At 46.3% G+C, this 20,009-nt stretch overlaps 1 protein-coding gene across 23 annotated transcripts in view; it reads right to left on the reverse strand.

The window, feature by feature from the left end:
* Positions 1-20,009, reverse strand: part of MAPK8IP3 (mitogen-activated protein kinase 8 interacting protein 3) — a 184,096-nt gene that overhangs the window by 130,122 nt on the left and 33,965 nt on the right. For all 23 annotated transcript variants that reach the window (XM_039493047.1, XM_039493054.1, XM_039493045.1 and 20 more), the window contains exons 2-4: positions 8,690-8,810; positions 6,645-6,715; positions 6,072-6,163 (exon numbers count right to left, since the gene is read on the reverse strand). In XM_039493047.1, coding sequence (XP_039348981.1) covers positions 6,072-6,163; positions 6,645-6,715; positions 8,690-8,810 — 284 coding nt within the window. The remainder of the gene's footprint in view (positions 1-6,071; positions 6,164-6,644; positions 6,716-8,689; positions 8,811-20,009) is intronic.

The following is a 20,009-nucleotide window of genomic DNA, read 5'->3' on the forward strand; positions in this document are numbered from 1 at the left end:
GCCCAACCCCTGTGCATCTGGATCTCCTATACCCAGACACCCCCATCAAGCCTCACCCCTTACACCCAGAACCCCCCTAGCCCTCCATACCTGAACCCCACCCCAATGAACCTCAACCCCTGCATCTGGAGCTCCCTGCCTCTGGACCCCCACCCCTGCACCCAGAACACCCCCCATTGAGCTCCCTGCACTCAACCCCACACTCGATGTGTCCCACCCTGAGCTCCCACATCCAGACCCCTATGCCACTGACTCCCAACTAGCTGCACCCAGACCCCTCTGCTGAGACCCCCACACCCACATCGCTGAGCCCCAACCGCGATCACCTGGAAGCCCCTGCAGAATCCCATTGCCCTTGCACCTGGAACCCCCTCCCCAATAAGCCTCTGTGCATCCAGATCCCCACACACACCTAGACCCCCCCACTGAGCTGCCTGCACCCAGATTGCCCCACACAGAATCCTCTCACCCCACACCTAGATCCCCTCACACTGAGCCCCTCCACACTTGGATCCTTGCCTGGTTGAGCCTGCCTGCCCCACACCTGGAATACCTGGTGCAGAGGGGCAGGGCCCAGGATGTTTCTGGGGCAGGCTCAGGCTTTGTGCTCTGTCAGGGTCAGTTGCAGCCTCACTGCTGAGTCCATGTCCTGGGAGCAGGGGGCTGCAGGGTGATCTCCCACCTTTGTGCAGCCAGTGGCCTGTGCTTCCCACTGCTGAAGCTTCTGCATTTATTTACTGACAAATAAAACTGGCAGAATTTAAAAATATTGTGTGCAGAATTTTTAATTTTTTGCACAGAATGCCCTAAGGAGTATTAACTGTAGCCTACATATGCAGGGGCTGGTCAGAGAGCCTGCATGTAACTGCAGCTGGGTGTGTCCCTACCTATATGTGTGCTGGTGAAAGTGCAGGCTGGAGGGCTTTGCATCTTGTCACAGCAGTACACTGTGAGAGTGAGCCCACGGTGGTGGGGCAGGAGGCTCCAGTGGTACCCCAAATTCCAGGTGGGACCCTTTGGGGGAACCCATCACAGCACCCACCCATCCACCAAAGCACACAGATGAGCTCATACAAACACCCAAGAATGCAGTGAGAGATGTACACTTATGGTTCCCACAAATACACACCACTGCAACAAAGCACACAAAATATATGTGCTCATTTATACTCATCCGTTCAATGACGCATAACACACCCAACATAAATACATATGCTAACATGAACGTGTACTAGAGTGCCACACACACAAGGGCACAATGCAAAGCTTGGAATGAAGGAAAAAGCCCTCTTTCAGTTAATGGTTTATACAAACTCAGAAGGAGCCACAGATCACAGACATAGGACAGGTCTCTTTTTTCTCCTCCCAGGAGGCTAGCAACACACCAGCACTCAGAAGCACTCAGATCGCTACTTGTGCAGTACAGAGCAGGAAATTCATGCTGACAGTTTTGTCCCTCCCCAGTGAACTGACAAGTTATCACAATTCTTGAAACTTTCCATCATGAATCCTTTCCCCAGTGACAGCACAAAGCCACATTTAGCTAATGTTTCTTGGACTTTGGAAAGGGGAAATGTGAGCAGAATTAATTCAACCTGCATCATGCAGCCATGCTCACATCACTTCCTATCTAATTTTGGCAGACGCCAATGGCAGGAACCACCAGTCAGAATACAGAAGGCCTGATTCTCTGTCACATACAGTGGTTTTACACTTCACAATGCACTGACTTCTATGGAGTTTCTCCTGTTTACTTTGGCATAAGTGAGAAAGGAATCAAGCCAAAGGTATCTAATTCCTAGCACTACGCTGATGACACAAGGATGTGATTGGGCTATGAAAGTATACTGCAAAGCTTTCCCAGTTCTCATGGGTCAGGAAATAAAAAAGAGAAAAAACAGACTTATGTAAAGAAGAGTTTTAAACAGGGGCATCTGCTCCTCCACTCCCAGGAGTGTCTATGAGCTATTGTTTCTTTAACTCCACAGTGAGTTGAAGACTTATTAGGGTCCTGTTCCAAAGCACACTGCAGTCAATGAGAGTCTTTCCATTAACGTCAAAGGATTTGGAATCCGGCTGTTTAAACGTGCAAACTTGCAGATTTCCAATGAGTGCTTGAATGGGCATTACACAGTTTGTTGAGAGTTGGGAATAGCCCCCTCTCTCCATGACTCTAGGGAATAAAATCTCTTAAGAGTTGCAGTGACAACTTCCTTTAAAAAGGAAAGATTATTTTTAAAAAGATTATTTACATTTTATCTTGTATTTTAAGTCCATCCATCCTACCTGTTCCATCTCCCTACTGCATCTGTCATGCTACTCTAGCTCCAGGTTTTTCAGGTGAACCAGATACAATTTGAGATTATCCACTTGGATGCTGCATTCAAACTATGCAAGGGTCAAGAAAATAGCCAGGAGGATTGGCAGGTAGCACAAAACATGATCTTCTGAGATTATTCATTTGTATTCTACTGCCACAAGAGTAATTTACAGTTTCTGTAGAAAGTGTAACCTACAAGTGACCCTTACATCAACTAATCCATTTAAAATGCTCTGTGGCCTCTCGTAATTCCTCTATAGCAGATATACCATATCAGATATTTCATCCAGAAGGAGCAACTGACTCCCACCAAATAAAGGGTAAAACATCCCCATCCACTTAGAAATAATTGTGGCTTTTCTTTGTATATGTATATGCTATAAGCACCTTTGGTAGCCTTACAAATTAGAATATAAAAATCATACTAAATAATCCAGCATGGGGGAAGGATCTTTCCCTAAAGTGCCAGGGTCTTCTAGCTACAAATTATTCCTGCAGTCAAATCCTATCCAATACAGCAGGAGTGGCTGCAGCTATTAAGTGAGGTAAATTAAATTGTAACAAGACATTATTTTGAAAGGATGGAATCTGTATCATATGTTCTGCCTCAAGCTAGAGTGGGAAACTGGCACTGATTGTTGTTTCAAATATAAATGTTTCATACTGGAAGGTCATATCCATAGAATAGGGGTCAGCAACCTCTGGCGGGCCAGGTGGTGGGAAGCCGCGGCCAGCGCATCCCTCGGCCCACGGCACTTCCCGCCACCCCCATTGGCCTGGGACGGCGAACCGTGGCCAGTGGGAGCTGCAGTCCGCCGAACCTGCCGATGCGGCAGGTAAACAAACTGGCCTGGCCTGCCTGACGAGCTGCGTACCAGAGGTTGCCGACCCCTGCCATAGAAGATTAAAATATGTTTGAAAGATAGACCTTGAATCCTTGGGATTTCAGTCCAAAATCCAAGAGAGGAACTGGTTCAGAAATCACTCAGCCTAATTCCCTACTGTCTGGAAGAGATGAGTCAGAAATGTACAGCAAAGCTGAGAGAGGCTGTGGGAGACAGCATGTGCATGCTGTAGGAGTCAGCCTGCCTCAAGAGCTGAAAGCCTGAAGAAGAGGGGAAAACTCTAACGCTGATCTCTTTGCCCCTTCCACATAGTTAAACCCTCTGGACTATGAAAATTCATTTAGGCTTCAGCTGCCCTTCGTAGGAGCTAAATAAGATGGAAGGTTGCAGTCATGACACACCTTAGACCATGTTGCATCATGGTTGCAAACAGACTCATAACTCCACCAGCTCCAATTCCAGGAAATATAAATAGCAGAATGATATAAGTGCATGTCAGCATGGATATTCTCCTTCCTGTAGCACATTTCACCTCTTTCAAGCAGGAGGGAAATTACAGTAGGATTGAAAAGGATTTGTCCAGCCCTGGAACAGTTTCAAGTCATTGTTTTCTTGTTATTAAGTGAGTCCATTTTCTTTCAGCATCCTCACTTCCTTCCTGCATTGGGGTTGTGCTGTATATTCTGTGCACTGTAATGGGTGCTGTACTACCAAATGCATTTGCTACAACAAATCCATATTAACAATACATATCCAATCCCAGCACGCACTGTCATGCCGTCAGCGTAGAACTGGGAGCTGGTGCTAGGTGACACACAGCGCATTTCTTCACAGCCTTGGAACGTTTCTTGCCCTCTACTTGTGCCATGCAGTTTTGGCAGAAAACGACTTGTTAGATAGAAAAAGAATGTCAAAGCTGCAGGGGAGCTGGCAAGAGTCCTGCCATATTTACAGAAGATCCTGACAGATGCCCTGAGCTACTCTCAGCTGCTCTCCACACTATGCCTCCTTCACAGGGTCTCTCACTCTCATTTACAAAGTGCAGTCGACACTTCGGCTGTACTCAGACTTCCAGTTTTAAATTAGTTCAAAGTCCAGTAAAGGAAGCCATAACAGACAGAGGGTGTTTAAATCCCTTGTACTTGGAGCTGGGATTTTTCTCCCACTTAGCACAATGCACAACAATCTATGTCAGGCATTTCTAGCCAACTAGCACTCTGGCATCAATGGGTATATCTGCACAGCCCACAGCAGCAAGCCTCTGAGCCCAGGTTAACAGACTTGCACTACTGTGCTAAAAATAGCTGTATAGACATTGTGGGTCAGGCTGGAGTTTGGGCTCTGAAGCCTAGAAAGGGAGTGGATTTCAGAGACTGATCTGCAGTCTATACAGCAATTTTTAGCACATTAGCACAAGCCTAAGTCTGTCGACCCAGGGTCGGAGACTCGCTGCCACTCGCTGTGCCTGTACATCAATTTACAAGGCTCTAAAATATCCAAAAGGGACCCCTATCCATAATTCCAGAACATTTTCCCCCTCTCTGTCTCCACATTTACCTCTTTGTTCTCCTTATCCTTCATCATCCCTATCAGACTACATTACTCCCCTATTAAATTATCTCACAGATTCCTGCTTGCCCATTATTTCTTGTCCACTTCACCTTCTTTGCTTTGACAACAATGCCAGCTTTGCTTCCTCTGTAGTTTCCTTCTCTCACTCCCAATATCTCCATGCCTTCTTTCCTGTCCTCTCTATCCACAGTCTACCATTTAGGTTATAAACTCTTTGGGGAATGTAAAAGCAACAAAGAATCCTGTGGCACCTTATAGACTAACAGACGTTCTGCAGCATGAGCTTTCGTGGGTGAATACCCACTTCTTCAGATGCAAGAAGTGGGTATTCACCCACGAAAGCTCATGCTGCAGAACATCTGTTAGTCTATAAGGTGCCACAGGATTCTTTGTTGCTTTTACAGATCCAGACTAACACGGCTACCCCTCTGATCTTTGGGGAATGTCTTTACAATGCTAAGTATATTGATGGCATATAATGATTAATAAAAAATAGTCTGACATTAGTGTAAAATCACATAGAGAACACTTTTCTCCTCACCGAGTTACTGGATAGTTTGTGATCAACTTGAGTGGATTTGGGTTATGTCCCTCAAGCAGTACTGGGTGATCTATTACTTCACTAAATCATATTCTTTAGGAACTCACTTTCTTCATTCCTCACCCCGAAGGCAGTATTACTGGAGCATAAGATCAGTACAGAGAACCCATTTGATGCTCCTCTAACTGGTATAAATCATGAATTATTGCATTAAAGTCAGTGTAATTATACTACTTTAAAACTAGTGTGAGAAGAGAATAAGGACCAATGTTTCCATACTGCTGGCTTCTAACTCTCACTGCTCTGGATGTGGGAAGATGAACAAAAACAACTCACTATCTTGGGTTCATCAAAACCTTGGGCAAAAAAAGTCCATATGGGATGGTCTTTTTACCAAAATCTTTTTTTGTTGTTGTTGGGGGTAAGAAACAGAGGAAATCAGATTGTGACAATGTACTCCTGAACTGGGAAGGCATGTTTCTCATGTTATCCATGGCTCTTTTTTCTGTGGACCTTCCTGTGTGCATATTTTGCACTTGTCATCTAAATATAAAAGGGTAATTTTTCAAACACCCATGCAAGAAGTAGGATTGCAAATAAACAGAATACGTACATGTACTTTTGTGCCTACACTGAAGACTTGCCTAGAACAAAATAGTAAGGTTCAACTACAGTCCATTCCCAGTGATCTAGCAGGGAGGGAAACTTGTTTTGGTTGTTCTCTCACACACATATGCACACAGTCCATAAGCCCCTGAATGGCATATATTTCAATGGAAGGATATGACCCTACCTCCTCCCAGGTAGACCGCCCTCAGTTTGACTATTTCCCCCAACCTGCTGCATCTTGGACCGCTCAATGTGTTCCACGTAGGTCTGGATCATCTGTGAAGAGGGAAAAACCCATGAGCCAAACAGAAGTGAAAAGGAGACACAGGTTCCTCTTCTGCTTGATCTTCCTCCAGCACCCATTTCTCTCTCTTATTCTTTTTTTAAAACTATATCCGTCATTGCTATTCTTTAAGGCCGATGACATAATGAATGAGCAGTAAGTCTGGGTCTAATACGAAAATGAGTGGGACCAAATAGATACCAAACCTCAAGCCCAGTACAATGGCAGAAGGTATGTGACAAAACATATGCAGAAAAACAATGAAAAAAGCTTCTTGGAAACTAGACAGCAGTGGTAGCCTCTTGAGGCTTAGAGGAAATGGGATAACAGAGCATTTCACCTCGGGGGGAGAGGGGGGCTTAGCAGCTACAGACACCTCTTATTTTTAATCATTCAAATAGTCTTTTCTAAAGTATGTTTGTAGACCTACATGTAGACAAAGAGAATGATATTTACTTAGAGATGATAACCTACCTCTGTGTGGCGTTGGTGCAGGGCATTGTACTCTTTCTTCATTTCTGATTCACGTTCCTCCAGCCGTGAAACTATAAAAGGAAGTATTCCACCCATCAGAGAGCATATATGTTAGACTCCAAAAGGAACACCAGATAATTCTCAAGGAAGTATCTTATATTACAGAAAATATGTAAAAATGAGTTAATTCCTATTAAAAAATGAGGAACACAGTAATGTATGTGTGGCATGTGGTATAACTCACAAACTCATTTCACGGGTATCAAAATGCCCTTAAGGTGAACGTACAAAGTGATGCAATGCTAATTTTAGAGGCGGGTCTGTCAGGGCCCAGCCTAGTACCTACCAATAAACAAATGAGCCAACACAAAGGCCGATCCAAGTTAGGCTTTAGCTCTGTCCTTTGTATGTGAGCTGCTAGAGAATCCAAAGCTTCCGAAGGCTCAACCCCCAGTGTCAAGGATCACGCAGCTCTATTATGACTCCTCTGATTACCTGAGGAGCAGTTTTGTTGGATCTTATTGCTGAATTTTGGAGGAAGCCTTGTCCAGCCCACCACAACTGCACACATTAGGGAAAGGAGAACAAAAACAAAAAATGAGCTGGGATATTTGGTGCATGAGAAAAGGCACAGAGAACCCATTCAGGGACAAGAGGGAAATAAATGGTATGCTCTATATTAAACACATTACAGCTGGCTGTGTCCAACTACAAAGGGCCAGAGCTGATTAGTGAATAACATCACATGTAGTTTGGGGCCCACTATGTGTTATTGGAGAAAAAGAGTTGCTTTGTTTTTTAAAAGTTGATCCAGCCAGAAAGTATTTACAGTGGAAACTAACTGAAACTCCAACTCAATTGTTGTTAACCGCAAGACTGGGATTTGCATGTAAAGCTCCTTTGGACTTTCTACCAAGTAGATGCAATCACAGTTGACAAAGAGAGGTCCATATTCCTGCCTCCAAAACAAAATAGGATGTATATTCGGTACATGCTCCTCTATACTCACTTTTCCATAATATGATCTAAGATCGTGGCATCAGAAGTCCTGTCTAATGCAATAAAATGTTTGATAGCAAAGAAGGGTTTTAAATGTCCTGTTTATTGGGAAAAAGAAATTCACTGCCACACACATCATCTAGGAAATGTATTACAAGTTAGGTTTGGCTCATACCTGAAATATCCCACACACAATTCTTTGCATTTTAACAGGAATTTGCCTGATATTTTATAAAACGGTATAATCTGAAAGATGTAGGGAGCGTGTGTAAATTACAGAAATTGAAATTGTGGTCCCAAAGAGCTAAATAAATCCCTCGTTTAACTCGAGTGACTTCAGACAAGTTATACCAGGATGATTTAGGACTAAAGTCTAGGTAGTTCTAAATAAACTCAGCAAAATAACACAGGAACCCCCCCCAAACTACTGCCAAATGCACTCCACAGATCTACCACTTCTCATCCAATAGTACTTTGTGTAATATACAAATTTGTTTAAAACAGGTAGTACTTGCTCCAGTATGAAGCTGTGGAATTACAAGGGCTACTGTAGACAGTAGAATCATAGAATCTCAGGGTTGGAAGGGACCTCAGGAGGTCATCTAGTCCAACCCCCTGCTCAAAGCAGGACCAATCCCCAGACAGATGTTTGCCCCAGATCCCTAAATGCCCCCCTCAATGACTGAACTCACAACCCTGGATTTAGCAGGGCCAGTGCTCAAACCAATGAGCTATCCCTGCCCGTAAGATAATTGATATACAGAACAAGCATGAGACAATTCTTGAAGCTCCGTAATGTCCCCAAAGGCTGCAATTGGCCATATTTTCTTATAATGCTCAGTGCAATGAAAACAATAAAGCTACTATCAACTTAAATGTTGAACATATTTCTCCCCTTAGGCCCCTCAAAAGTTGGCACTGGAGTTAGGAATGTCAAACTTCCAGGCTTTGAATAAGATGCATTAAACAAAGAAACTTCAGAGCAACACCCTAGCTTCCAAGGAAGCCCAACCATACAAGCATGTTGGTTGCATTACTGTACTTACTCTGATCTGCATAGTTTTTGGCCTTCAGCTCCAGCTGCCGGGTCTGAAATTCAAGATGCTCAACCTGGATTTGCAGGTCTTTCTTCTCCTGTTCCAGTGCATCTTCAAACTCTATAAACTTCTGTACAGGCAAAGAAACAAAGAATGAGACCAGCATGAGAAACAAATACACAGTGCACTGTTTCCCATTTTGCCTCCCTTTCTGTCCCCAACAAAAAATGGGAAAGCGAGAAAGAATGTAAGTAACAAAAAAGGAGGTTAAATTTTTTAGAGTCAGTACTGCAGATTAGAGTACTTCATCCAGGTAAAGAGGACATGGATGGGTATAAACTGTTCAGGAAGGGTAGGCAGGGGAGAAAAGGTGGAGGAGCTGCACTGTATGTAAGAAAGCCCTATGATTGCTCAGAGCTCCAGGATGAAACTGGAGAAAAGCCTGTTGAGAGTCTTTGGGCAGGGGTAAAAGTAACTGAGGACACTTACCAGTACAGTGGTGGGAGGTGGTGGCTCTGGCCCCTGGAATGGGCAGGGCCTCAGGCGGAAGGGGTGGGACTGGGGGATCAGCATCCCCCAGTCAGCCTTTGGCCCGCACCGTCCAGGGCTCCCGTGTTGATTTAAAAGGCCCAGAGCTCTGGACCCTTTTAAATTGCTGGCCCCAGGGCAGCTGCTCCCTTTGCCCCCGCCCGTCAGGACTGCCAACAAGGGAGGAAAAAAGGGCAGGGACAATGGTCCTTTGCCGCAACAGCACTTTAACGTTGCTGCACACACACACACACCCATCGGCAGCCCCGCCAACAGGGGTGGAGGGGGGGTGCAGCAAGATTAAAGCACTGCCGTGGCAAAGGACCATCCTTAAAGCACTGTCGCGGCAGCGCTTTAACGTTGCTGTCCCTCCCCACCCCTGTCGGTGGCCCTGCCGGTATGGACCCTACCGGCAGGGCCCCAATAGGGGAGACAAAAGGGGCAGGGATATTAAAGCGCTGCCACTGCAGCGCTTTAATGTGGGCTGGGTATGGGCCAGTGCGGGTTCTTACCGGTACGGAGTACTGGCCCATACTGGGTCACTTTCACCCCATCTTTGGGTTAAGTTTAGAGGCAAGAGTAACAAGGGTGATGTCGTGGTAGGCGTCTGCTATAGACCACCAGACCAGGAGGATGACGTAGACAAGGCTTTCTTCGGACAACTAACAGAAGTTTCCAGATTCTCTGACATCTGTTGGGAGAGCAATACAGCAGTGCACAGACAATCCAGGAAGTTTTTGGAGAGTGTTGAGGACAACTTCCGTGGTGCAAGTGATGGAGGAATCAATTAGGTAGGGGTTGTGCTCCTCTTGACCTGCTGCTCACAAACAGGGAAGAATTGGTAGGGGAAGTAGAAGTGGGTGGCAACCTAGGCAGCAATGACCATGAAATGGTTGAGTTCCGGATCCTCACAAAAAAAAGGAAGGAGAGTAGCAGAATATGGACTCTGGACTTCAGAAAAACAGACTTTGACTCATTCACGGAAGTGATGGGCAGGATCCCCTGGAAGGCTAATAAGAGGGGGAAAGGTGTCCAGGAGAGCTGGCTGTATTTTAAAGAAGCCTTATTGAGGGCGCAGGAACAAACCATCCTGATGTGCAGAAAGAATAGCAAATATGGCAGGTGACCAGCTTGGCTTAACACAGAAATCTCTGTTGAGCTTAAGCATAAAAAGGAAGCTTACAAGAAGTGGAAACTTGGACAGATGTCTAGGGAGGAGTATGAAAATATTGCTAGCGCATGCAGGGGTGTAATCAGAAAGGCCAAAGCACAATTGGAATTGCAGTTGGCAAGGGATGTGAAGGGTAACAAGAAGGGTTTCTACAGGTATGTTAGCAACAAGAAGGAGGTCAGGGAAAGTGGGGACCCTTACTGAATGGGGGAGGCAACCTAGTGTCAGATGATGTGGAAAAAGCTGAAGTACTCAATGCTTTTTTTTGCCTTGGTCTTCATAGAAAAGGTCAGCTCCCAGACTGCTGCACTGGGCAGCACAGTACAGGGAGGAGGTGAGCAGCCCTTAATGGTGAAAGAACAGGTTAAGGACTATTTAGAAAAACTGAACATGCACAAGTTCAGGCCGGATACAATGCAGAGAGTGCTGAGGGAGTTGGCTGATGTGATTGCAGAGCCATTGGCCATTATCTTCGAAGACAATTGGAAAAAGGCAAACATAGTGCCCAACTTTAAAAAAGGGAAGACGGAGAATCCGGGAAACAGCCTCACCGCAGTCCCTGGAAAAATCATGGAGCAGGTCCTCAAGGAATCCATTTTGAAGCACCTAGAGGAGAGGAAGATGATCAGGAACAGTCAACATGGATTCACCAAGGACAAGTCATGCCTGACCAACCTGATTGCCTTCTATGATGAGATAACTGGCTCTGTGGATATGGGGAAAGCAGTGGACATGATATATCTTGACTTTAGCAAAGCTTTTGATACAGTCTCCCACAGTATTCTTGACAGCAAGTTAAAAATGTATGGATTGGATGAATGGACTATAAGGTGGATAGAAAGCTGGATAGATCGTCAGGCTCAACAGGTAGCAATCAATGGCTCTATGTCTAGTTGGCAGCCAGTACTGCCCCATGGGTCGGTTCTGGGGCCAGTTTTGTTCAACATCTTCATTAGTGATCTGGATGATGGGATGGATTGCACCCTCAGCAAGTTTGTGGATGACAATAAGCTGGGGGGAGAGATCGCTACGCTGGAGGGTAGGGATAGGGTCCAGAGTGACCTAGACAAATTGGAGGATTGGGACAAAAGAAATCTGATGAGGTTCAACAAGCACAAGTGCAGAGTCCTGCACTTAAGATGGAAGAATCCCATGCACTGCTACAGGCTGGGGACCGACTGGCTAAGGGGCAGTTTTGCTGAAAAGGACCTGGAGATTACAGTGGACGAGAAGCTGGATATGAGTCAACAGTGTGCCCTTGTTGCCAAGAAGGCTAATGGCATATTGGGCTGTATTAGTAGGAGCATTGCCAGCAGATCAAGGGAAGTGATTATTCCCCAATATTTGGCACTAGTGAGGCCACATCTGGAGTACTGCATCCAGTTTTGGGCCCCCCACTACAGAAGGGATGTGGACAGACTGGACAGAGTCCAGCGGAGGGCAACGAAAATGATTAGGGGGCTGAGGCACATGACTTACGAGGAGAAGCTGAAGGAACTGGGGTTATTTAGTCTGCAGAAGAGAAGAGTGAGGGGGGGATTTGATAGCAGCCTTCAACTACCTGAAAAGGGGTTCCAAAGAGGATGGAGCTCGGCTGTTCTCAGTGGTGGCAGATGACAGAACAAGGAGCAATGGTCTCAAGTTGCAGTGGGGGGGGGGGTCTAGGTTGGATATTCAGAAAAGCTATTTCACTTGGAGGGTGGTGAAGCACTGGAATGGGTTACCTAGGTGGAATCTCCATCCAAATGTAGTGGATCCATGCTGACACTAGCCCTAATTCTTGATACACTCTATCCAGGACTGTTTGTATGGATTGTTTCAACTGAACATTGGTCTCTGGAAAGGGACTAACACCTTCAAATCTCTTTGTATATGAGACCAAAGACAAAGTCTCATACCAAACACAGAGCCTGTCAGAATAGCTTTCCAGCCTCTAGTTTGCTTTTGTCTGTTTTGAACGGTGAGTCTGAAATGTGCTCTAATGGTTTGTTACATTCCATTTCAGAATTCATACTCTGATTTGGAGCTGCAAAGCAAGAACTTGTGAAACGGCAAAGATGGCTTTAAGACACATGTGTGCTCCCCATTTTCTGGGGCAATTGGTGTCCAGCCTGGCCACCAGTGGAAGACAAAGCAGCCTCAGGATAGGAAGCAGAGAACACAGCTAGAACATTGTGCTCTGACCATGACCTCTCCCTCCCTTCTCCTACCCTGGGTCTGTCCCCAAAACACTTCCTAACCTGGGAACTAAGAGGAGGACCAGCACAGAGCCCTTATACCAGCTCTACATGACCAGTGAGGCCCACTGCCCTGGAAGTATTCCCCACACTCTGTCTTTTCCTGCTCTTGACAGTCTGTATGCTACTCCTTGCTGTTTCTTTTCCATTCCACGTCCTCTGCATGCTGGCATACGCAACATTGCACTGACAATTTCAAATAGTGAGACAAGGTGGGTGACGTAATATCTTTTATTGGACCAACTTCTGTTGGTGACAGAAACAAGCTTTCCAGTTTACATGGAGACTTTCTTCAGGCCTGGGAACGGTACTCAGAGCGTCACAGCTAAATACACAGTGGAACAGATTGTTTACCATGAGTAGCTACACATATTTCAAGGGACCTTTCAAGGTAACATGGCCCATTAATACCCCTCCAATCATAGAGGGGAATGGAAAAGAGATGGGGGGGGGAGGCAGCGGCGTATTATCAACTAGGCCAACAAGGCCTAGGCCTAGGGAGGCAAATTTGCAGGGGCAGCAAATTTGCTCGTGACCCCTCCTCAACTCTGCCCCTTCCCCAAATCCCCAGCCTGCTTCCTCCCCAAGGCATGCCCTGCTTCCCTCCTGACACCTCCATCCCAGGCTTGCCGCGCAAAAGCACTGGGAGGGAGGGAGAAGCGAGTAGCGGTGCACTTGGAGGAGGCAGAGCAGAGGTGAGCTGGGGCCCGCAGGCGCAGGGGTGGGGGGCGGGAACCGCTCCCCGCCCCAGCTCACCTCCGCTCCACTGCTGCCATTCCCCGAGCATGCCACAACTCCCCTTCTCTCCCCTCTCTCCCAGGCTCCCTGCGCAAAAGCGCTGGGAGGGAGGGAGGGAGAAGAGAGTAGTGGCATGATCAGAGGAGGCGGAGCAAAGGTGAGCTGGGGCTGGCGGGCGCGGGGAGTGACTCTTGGGGGGGGGGGCGGCGCAGGGAACCGCTCCCTGCCCCAGCTCACCTCCACTCCACCACTGCCATCCCCCGAGCACGCCACAACTCCCCTTCTCCAGGGGGAGCAGAGGTGAGCTGGTGGGGTGGGGGCAGCAATTTTTTGAGGGCCTGGGTGTGCCAAATTTGTTAATCCGCCACTGGGGGGAGTGGCTGTTAGTGGTTTACAGCTTGTTGCAACAAGCCATAAATCCAGTGTCTCTATTCAGACCATGATTTTTAGTGACTAGCAAAGTTATGTATTTAAGCTCCCAGGCTTTTCTTTTGAAAGTGTTGTGCAGATTTCCTTTGAGGATAAGGATGGATAGTGATCACTCTATGTCTGACCTTTGTGAAAAGTGTTCACTCACCAGTGATGCGGTGTTTTTGTCTTTTATCATTGTCTTGTGTCTCTAATATTCTGGGACTGACATGGCTACAACACTGCATGCAACTTCAAATAGTGTCATCCCCACACATGCCCCTACAGAATAGACCATGACTGTTCTAGTCTACATAATAAAATAAGTGATCCCTCTTCTCTAGGCCTGCCATGCAGAATGAAATGCCTTTTCTTTTTAGTTCAGCAGACTCACTGAACTAACATCATCATTCTAACAGTGATAAGTGGTAACCAGGCCTATTGGTAAGGATCTCCAGGGACCACCAGGAAATTAATGTTCAGTTGCACTACACTTGTTTGAGGGGGTTGGTTTGTTTTGTTTTTAAATACAAGGCTATGTAGACACTATTCTGCAAAGTCTACTTCCAGTCCCTTGCACATTTCCTGTTACTTTTGTGGGATAAGCAACATTGTAACCATCATGATGTCTGTGAACTGGATCGTTTCTCTATAAATCACATCATTTCTCATGCTAGACTAGGGGTCGGCAACCTATGGCACGCATGCCAAAGACGGCACGTGAGCCAATTTTTAATGGCACGCTGGAGCCTGTCCGGACTCCAGCATGCCATTAAAAATCCTGCCCAGCCTCGCCCGCTCTCCTCTGCCCTCTGCTCTCCCCGCGGGAGCAGAAGCATAGCCGTGCGCACGGGATGGGCAAATGGCCCCATTCTCCCGGCACGACAAACGGCGGGATCCGCACTCCGGGGCCGGAGCGCCGGCCGAGCACAGCAAACTGCCGGCCCCTCCCCTGGAGCCCTGCTGCCGCATGCAGCGCTCTGGGGGGTCGGGGCTGCGCGCTCTCGCGGGGCAGTGTTTGGCTCCGCGGGGAGGCAGACACGCTCCCTGATCAACTGGAGCTCTGCCGCTGCCGCGCGCAGCGCTCTGAGGGCCGGGGCTGTGCTCTCCGGCGGGGCAGTGTGTCTGGCTCTGCGTGGAGCCTCAAGGTAAAGGGCCCAGGGCTGGGGGGGTTGGATACGGGGTGGGGGCAGTCAAGGGACAGGGAGCAGGGTGGGTTGGATGGGGAGGTGGGGTCCCAGGGGGGGTTAGGGGTGGGGGTCTCTGGAAGGGGCAGTCAGGGAGCAGGGGGCGTTGGATGGGGCATGAGAGTCCTGGGGTTTGTGAGGGGGTAGGAGGTGGATAGGGGTCAGGGCAGTCAGGGGACCGGGAGCAAGGAGGGTCCTGGGGGGGGCAGTTAGGGTGGGGGGGTCTCTGGAGGGGGTAGTCAGGGGACAAGGAGCTGGGGGGGTTGTATGAGTTGGGAGTTCTGGGGGTCCTGTCAGGAGGCAGGAGTGTGGAGAGGGGTTGGCACAGGCAGGTAGTCGGGGGGGTTGGATGGGTCGGGAGTTCTGGGGGTCCTGTCGGGGCAGGGAGTAGTTGGATAGGCATGGGAGTCCCGAGGGTCTGGCTGGGAACTGGGGTGTGGATAAGGGTCGGGGCAGTCAGGGGACAGGTAGGGGATAAGGTCCAGTCTGAGGACAAGGAACAGGGAGGCTTAGATAGGGGGTGGGGTCCTGGGGGGCAGTTGGGGGCAGGGGTCCCAGGATGGGGTAGTCAGGGGACAAGGAGCAGTGGGGTTGGGAGTTCTTAGGGGGGCAGTCACCCAGCCCTCTCCCCTGAGCCCTGACCCCCACACATACACCACGCCCTCTGCCCTGAGCCCTGCACACCCCTCAGGCCCCTGCCCTGAGCCCTGTACCTCCCCCATACACACCCAGCCCTCTGCTTGACTCTTTCATCCCCCCCGCCCCAACCCTAGCCCTGACACCAGCACCCCCACCCATACCCAGGCCCCCCTCTGCCCTGACTCCTACACCCCCCCCCACATACCCAGCCTCCAGCCCTCTGCCCCCAGCCCTCTGGGTCCTGGCCCCGCACAGCCTGCTGCTGGTCTTGGGTTCTGGCTGACGGACCCTTGCCAGCCGGGGTCCCAGCCACAGACCTCGCTCAGCCCGCTGCCGGCCTAGGTGAACAGAACCCCAGACCAGCAGTGGGCTGAGCGGGCCGGCAGCGTAAGATCAACATTTTAATTTCATTTTAAATGAAGCTTCTTAAACATTTTGAAAATCTTGTTTATTTTACAATACAACACTAGTTTAGTTATATAATGTATAGACTTATAGAGAGAGACCTTCTAAAAAAACATTCAAATGTACTACCGGCACCCGAAACCATAAATTGGAGTGAATAAATGAAGACTCGGCACACCGTTTCTGAAAGGTTGCCGACCCCTGTGCTAGACCATCCCTGTAATTGCCTAGTTAATTAGTTTGTAACAAGTCACTTTTTATATAGGACTGAACTTTACATATAATTTCTTAGCTGCACTCAGTGACCTGCTAAAGATTTTTTTTAAATTAGTCTTGTGTCTTTTTTTTTTCCTTTCTTTCCTTAACTTTGTGATGTCCAAAGGAGCTTGAGAGGTTTTGGACTGATTGTTTTTTAAAAGTTCTGTTTGTTTGTTTGGGCTGCTGTTGTTGGGTCTGTTTTGTTTTTTCCCTCCATGATGGTTTTTCTACTTTAGAAACATTAGGAATGCAAACCCTGCTGTCCTGGGTTTTACTGGAGGACTTTCTGGGTGTCTCAGGGGATGTATGGTGGGCCCTGAATTTTTAACAAAGGCTTCTTTTCTCCAAAATGTCAATTAGACAAAATTAAATAGTTTAAAACAAAGACAAAACAAGAAACAGAGTTTTAGACAGTCTGACTAAATCCCCTTCACCTCTCACTTGCTCAACTGTCAATCGCTTGACTGTTGAGATGTCCTAATTTTACTAGCTCTCCCACCATCAGAGAGAGTCTCCCAAAACTAGACAGGATCTACATTTTTAATGTTAAAAAAATACCAGATTTTTAAAGAAGAATTTCAGAGCCTTCTGGGTCCTCTATAAGGAAGCAAAAGAGGGCACAGCACCAATGTTATTCTCATTTTGCAGGTCACCTTTAATAGGATTGGCTTATTCCCAATGTTTTGGTTTAATTCAGGGAGACTGATTAAAATGCTAACACGTTTCAAATATTTAATGAAAGGCTGGCACTTGGCTATGTCTCTTTATTCAGACATGTCCATTTTGCAATCTCAGAGCAATCACAGAAACAAGAAACTGGCAACTCACTCTTTATATTTTTCTTTGTACTTAGCAGCTTTCTGCTGTATTTAGGAATGAAAGAATAGAGACAACTCAATTTAAGATTAAGATTGTAATTAATACCCGATAGGGGGTGCCTTCTGCAAAGTTTCCCCTCTGTCCTGCTACAGGTAACTGATGGCAGAATTTGGCCCACTCAGTCTCTGAAAGGCTGCTTTTTCTGCCAGGTTCTGAAATAGCTTTTTGATGATGACACTCATGAGGCTACCTCACCTGATGTTTCACTCTGTGCATCATGGAGTCTGAATGGCTGAGAGGGAGTAAGATCCCAGGTCCACAGAGAGAGGTTGAAAAACAGACAGCTTAAGCAGGCTGAGGGAGGAGAGTGTTTACAATTGTAGCCTATCCCAGTAAAGCAAATTCCTTACTGTGGTTTCTGCTTACCAAGCACGCCATCCTCTCATGTAATGGTTCATGCAAGTTCCCTTTAGAGGTATCAAGCAGCAGCTTTTGATACAGAGTGTTAATATCTATGACACACTCGGGATAGAAATCCCATTGCTTATCAATATAGTCAGATCACAAAGTACAACTAAGCAGTGCCAGCTGTTTGCCAAGAACAACCACTTCTGGCACCTATGCTCCTCTCTGAACAACAGCCTCTTAAAAAGGGGACAGTGAAAAGAACATTAAATGATACAAATCACTAGGGGAACAGCAAAAGCTGGAAAAGTCCTACTGCAGGTAAGCTACCTACCGCTAACATTAACCCAAGCAGATTTTTAGCAGAATATTGCCTTTTTTTTAATTATCCAAAGGCTTAGAAGCAATTAACACAGTATTAAAAAGACCATGTGTTAAAAAAAAAAGTCTCACTCACTGAAATGGAGCTTTGAATATAAAATATTCTAATCATTCAACATTTTCTATATTCAAGACACATGATGAAATCCTGGCCTCAGTGAAGTCAATAGGAGTTTTGCCACTAACTTCAATAGGGCCAGGATTCTACCCATGCAATGTGAAGGGGACACTGTCAAACTTGAAAATCACATTTCTGTATGAAAATTTCGTAGCTGCACACCCAAGACAGTGATGGCTGAAAGAAGTTAGAAAAAGTTTCTCTATTTTTATTCAGTTTGTTTATGGATTTCACAGCACTTTGTGTACAGTTAGTTTCCCTTCTCTATAATCAGTTAGGCCCAGCTCTGCCAATCAGATCCACACACTTATACTTGTGCAGGAGCCCTCTAACATCAATAGGGCTTTCTAAGGTATCACAGATCCACAGGGCGTGGTCTTTGCGCCTGCCTGTTACCAGTCCTTGGGAGTGACCCCTTTAGTGTGCTGAACCCCAAGGGTACACACAACTCCACAAAGGCTCCAAGACTCCAGAACTGAGTGATTCCTCTCTCTGTGGCTCCCTGCAGTGAATCCAGCCAAGCCAGACTCCCATGGGAGACTTGTACTGTAATTCTTCGGGGTGCAGTGCTCTCAGTGAGTGAGTATCTGCAACAATAGGCAGCCTTTTCAAAACAAGGTAACAATGTATTAGTCACCTGGCATAAAGAATCTGAAAGTCCTTAGGTTAGCAGAGATAGGCAAAGGTTAAGCCATTGCCCCTCCTGGCCTGAACATTTCTGGCTCTGGCTCAGAGGTGCCATTTCAGATTGTGGTACCGGGGGGCAACTTTAACTGTGTTAGGCATCTGAAAACTCTAGGTTTTTTTGCAGATAATAACTTAGACATTATACAGGAGCACTGTGTCTAATTCCTATATTAAAAAAAGAAGATTAAATAAATATTAGACCCACTCAACTCTAATACTAACATGTTCTCACATCTTGTGAGAAGTCATTTCAGGGACACTGGTTAGGTTTAAAATGTTAAAGTATATTCTTTTTTACTAACTCTTGAATAGAACAATTGAAACAATTGTAGAAAAATCTAGATTACTTTCTATCAGTCTTTTACAGTTCATCAAGCTTGGAATAGATCCTTTAACTTTGGAAACATCCTACTAGGGCATGGCCCCATGAGTTTATACTGCACCCGTTTGGGACTCTGGGTGTGTTACCTCACTACAAATAATAGACTAGAAACTAACCTTAAACAGGAGTGAAACTGACACTTTCAAGTCACTTTCACAGTATTTCCAATCCCAAATGTTCAAAAATCATGAATCAGGCTCACCAAAAACCATAAGAGTGGCTTTAAAATCATCAATTTGCCTTCTGCTTTTTGAGCCTTTAGGGTACACATTTTGAAGCTTTCTCCCCAGCCACGAGGGCTAGAAATTTCATTTTTCTTTAAGAATGAAAACTAAAATCATCACATATCCACTTGAATCCAGGAGCTGGGGCTTTAAGGAAAACAATTATCGTGAGACTCATGACAAAATCATGAGTTGGCAACACTGCTTTTACTTTTGTTTAAAGGCTAGTTACTTTCCAGAAGAGTCTTAGTCACTGTAGTGACGTGTTTGAGTTGCAGTTCTCACAGGAGAATATTTAAAACCAAACACCAAGAAAATTCTATATTTTAAAGTTGAGGGGAAAAACCAGACTTCTGAGGTATATCAGGGCCACTGCACACAGAAAAGGAAAATAAACAGGCACAGGAGCTCTGGGCAGCTCTTCCTCTAGAAAGTAAGTTGGAGAGTCAAATTTTCTTGTCCTTAATCCAGTAAAACTTCTATTGCCATCAGTGCCTCCCCTCATAATATTAACATGTACTTAATAACTATACACTTCATACTTAAATATCTGAGCCATCTTATGCAGGGCTACACATTTTGTACACATTGACTCAGCGACTACATTTTCTGGCATATTTTGAACAGTGCTGAGCACCACAGATGATGCTCAGTGAATAATACAAATCATGACAATAATCTTCGACTTTATGGACTCTGTGAATGCAGTTTCTGTTCTTTGTTCTGGTATTGGCTTGGATAG

This window comes from Mauremys reevesii, linkage group 10, assembly GCF_016161935.1.
Source record: "Mauremys reevesii isolate NIE-2019 linkage group 10, ASM1616193v1, whole genome shotgun sequence".
Taxonomy (NCBI): domain Eukaryota; kingdom Metazoa; phylum Chordata; order Testudines; family Geoemydidae; genus Mauremys; species Mauremys reevesii.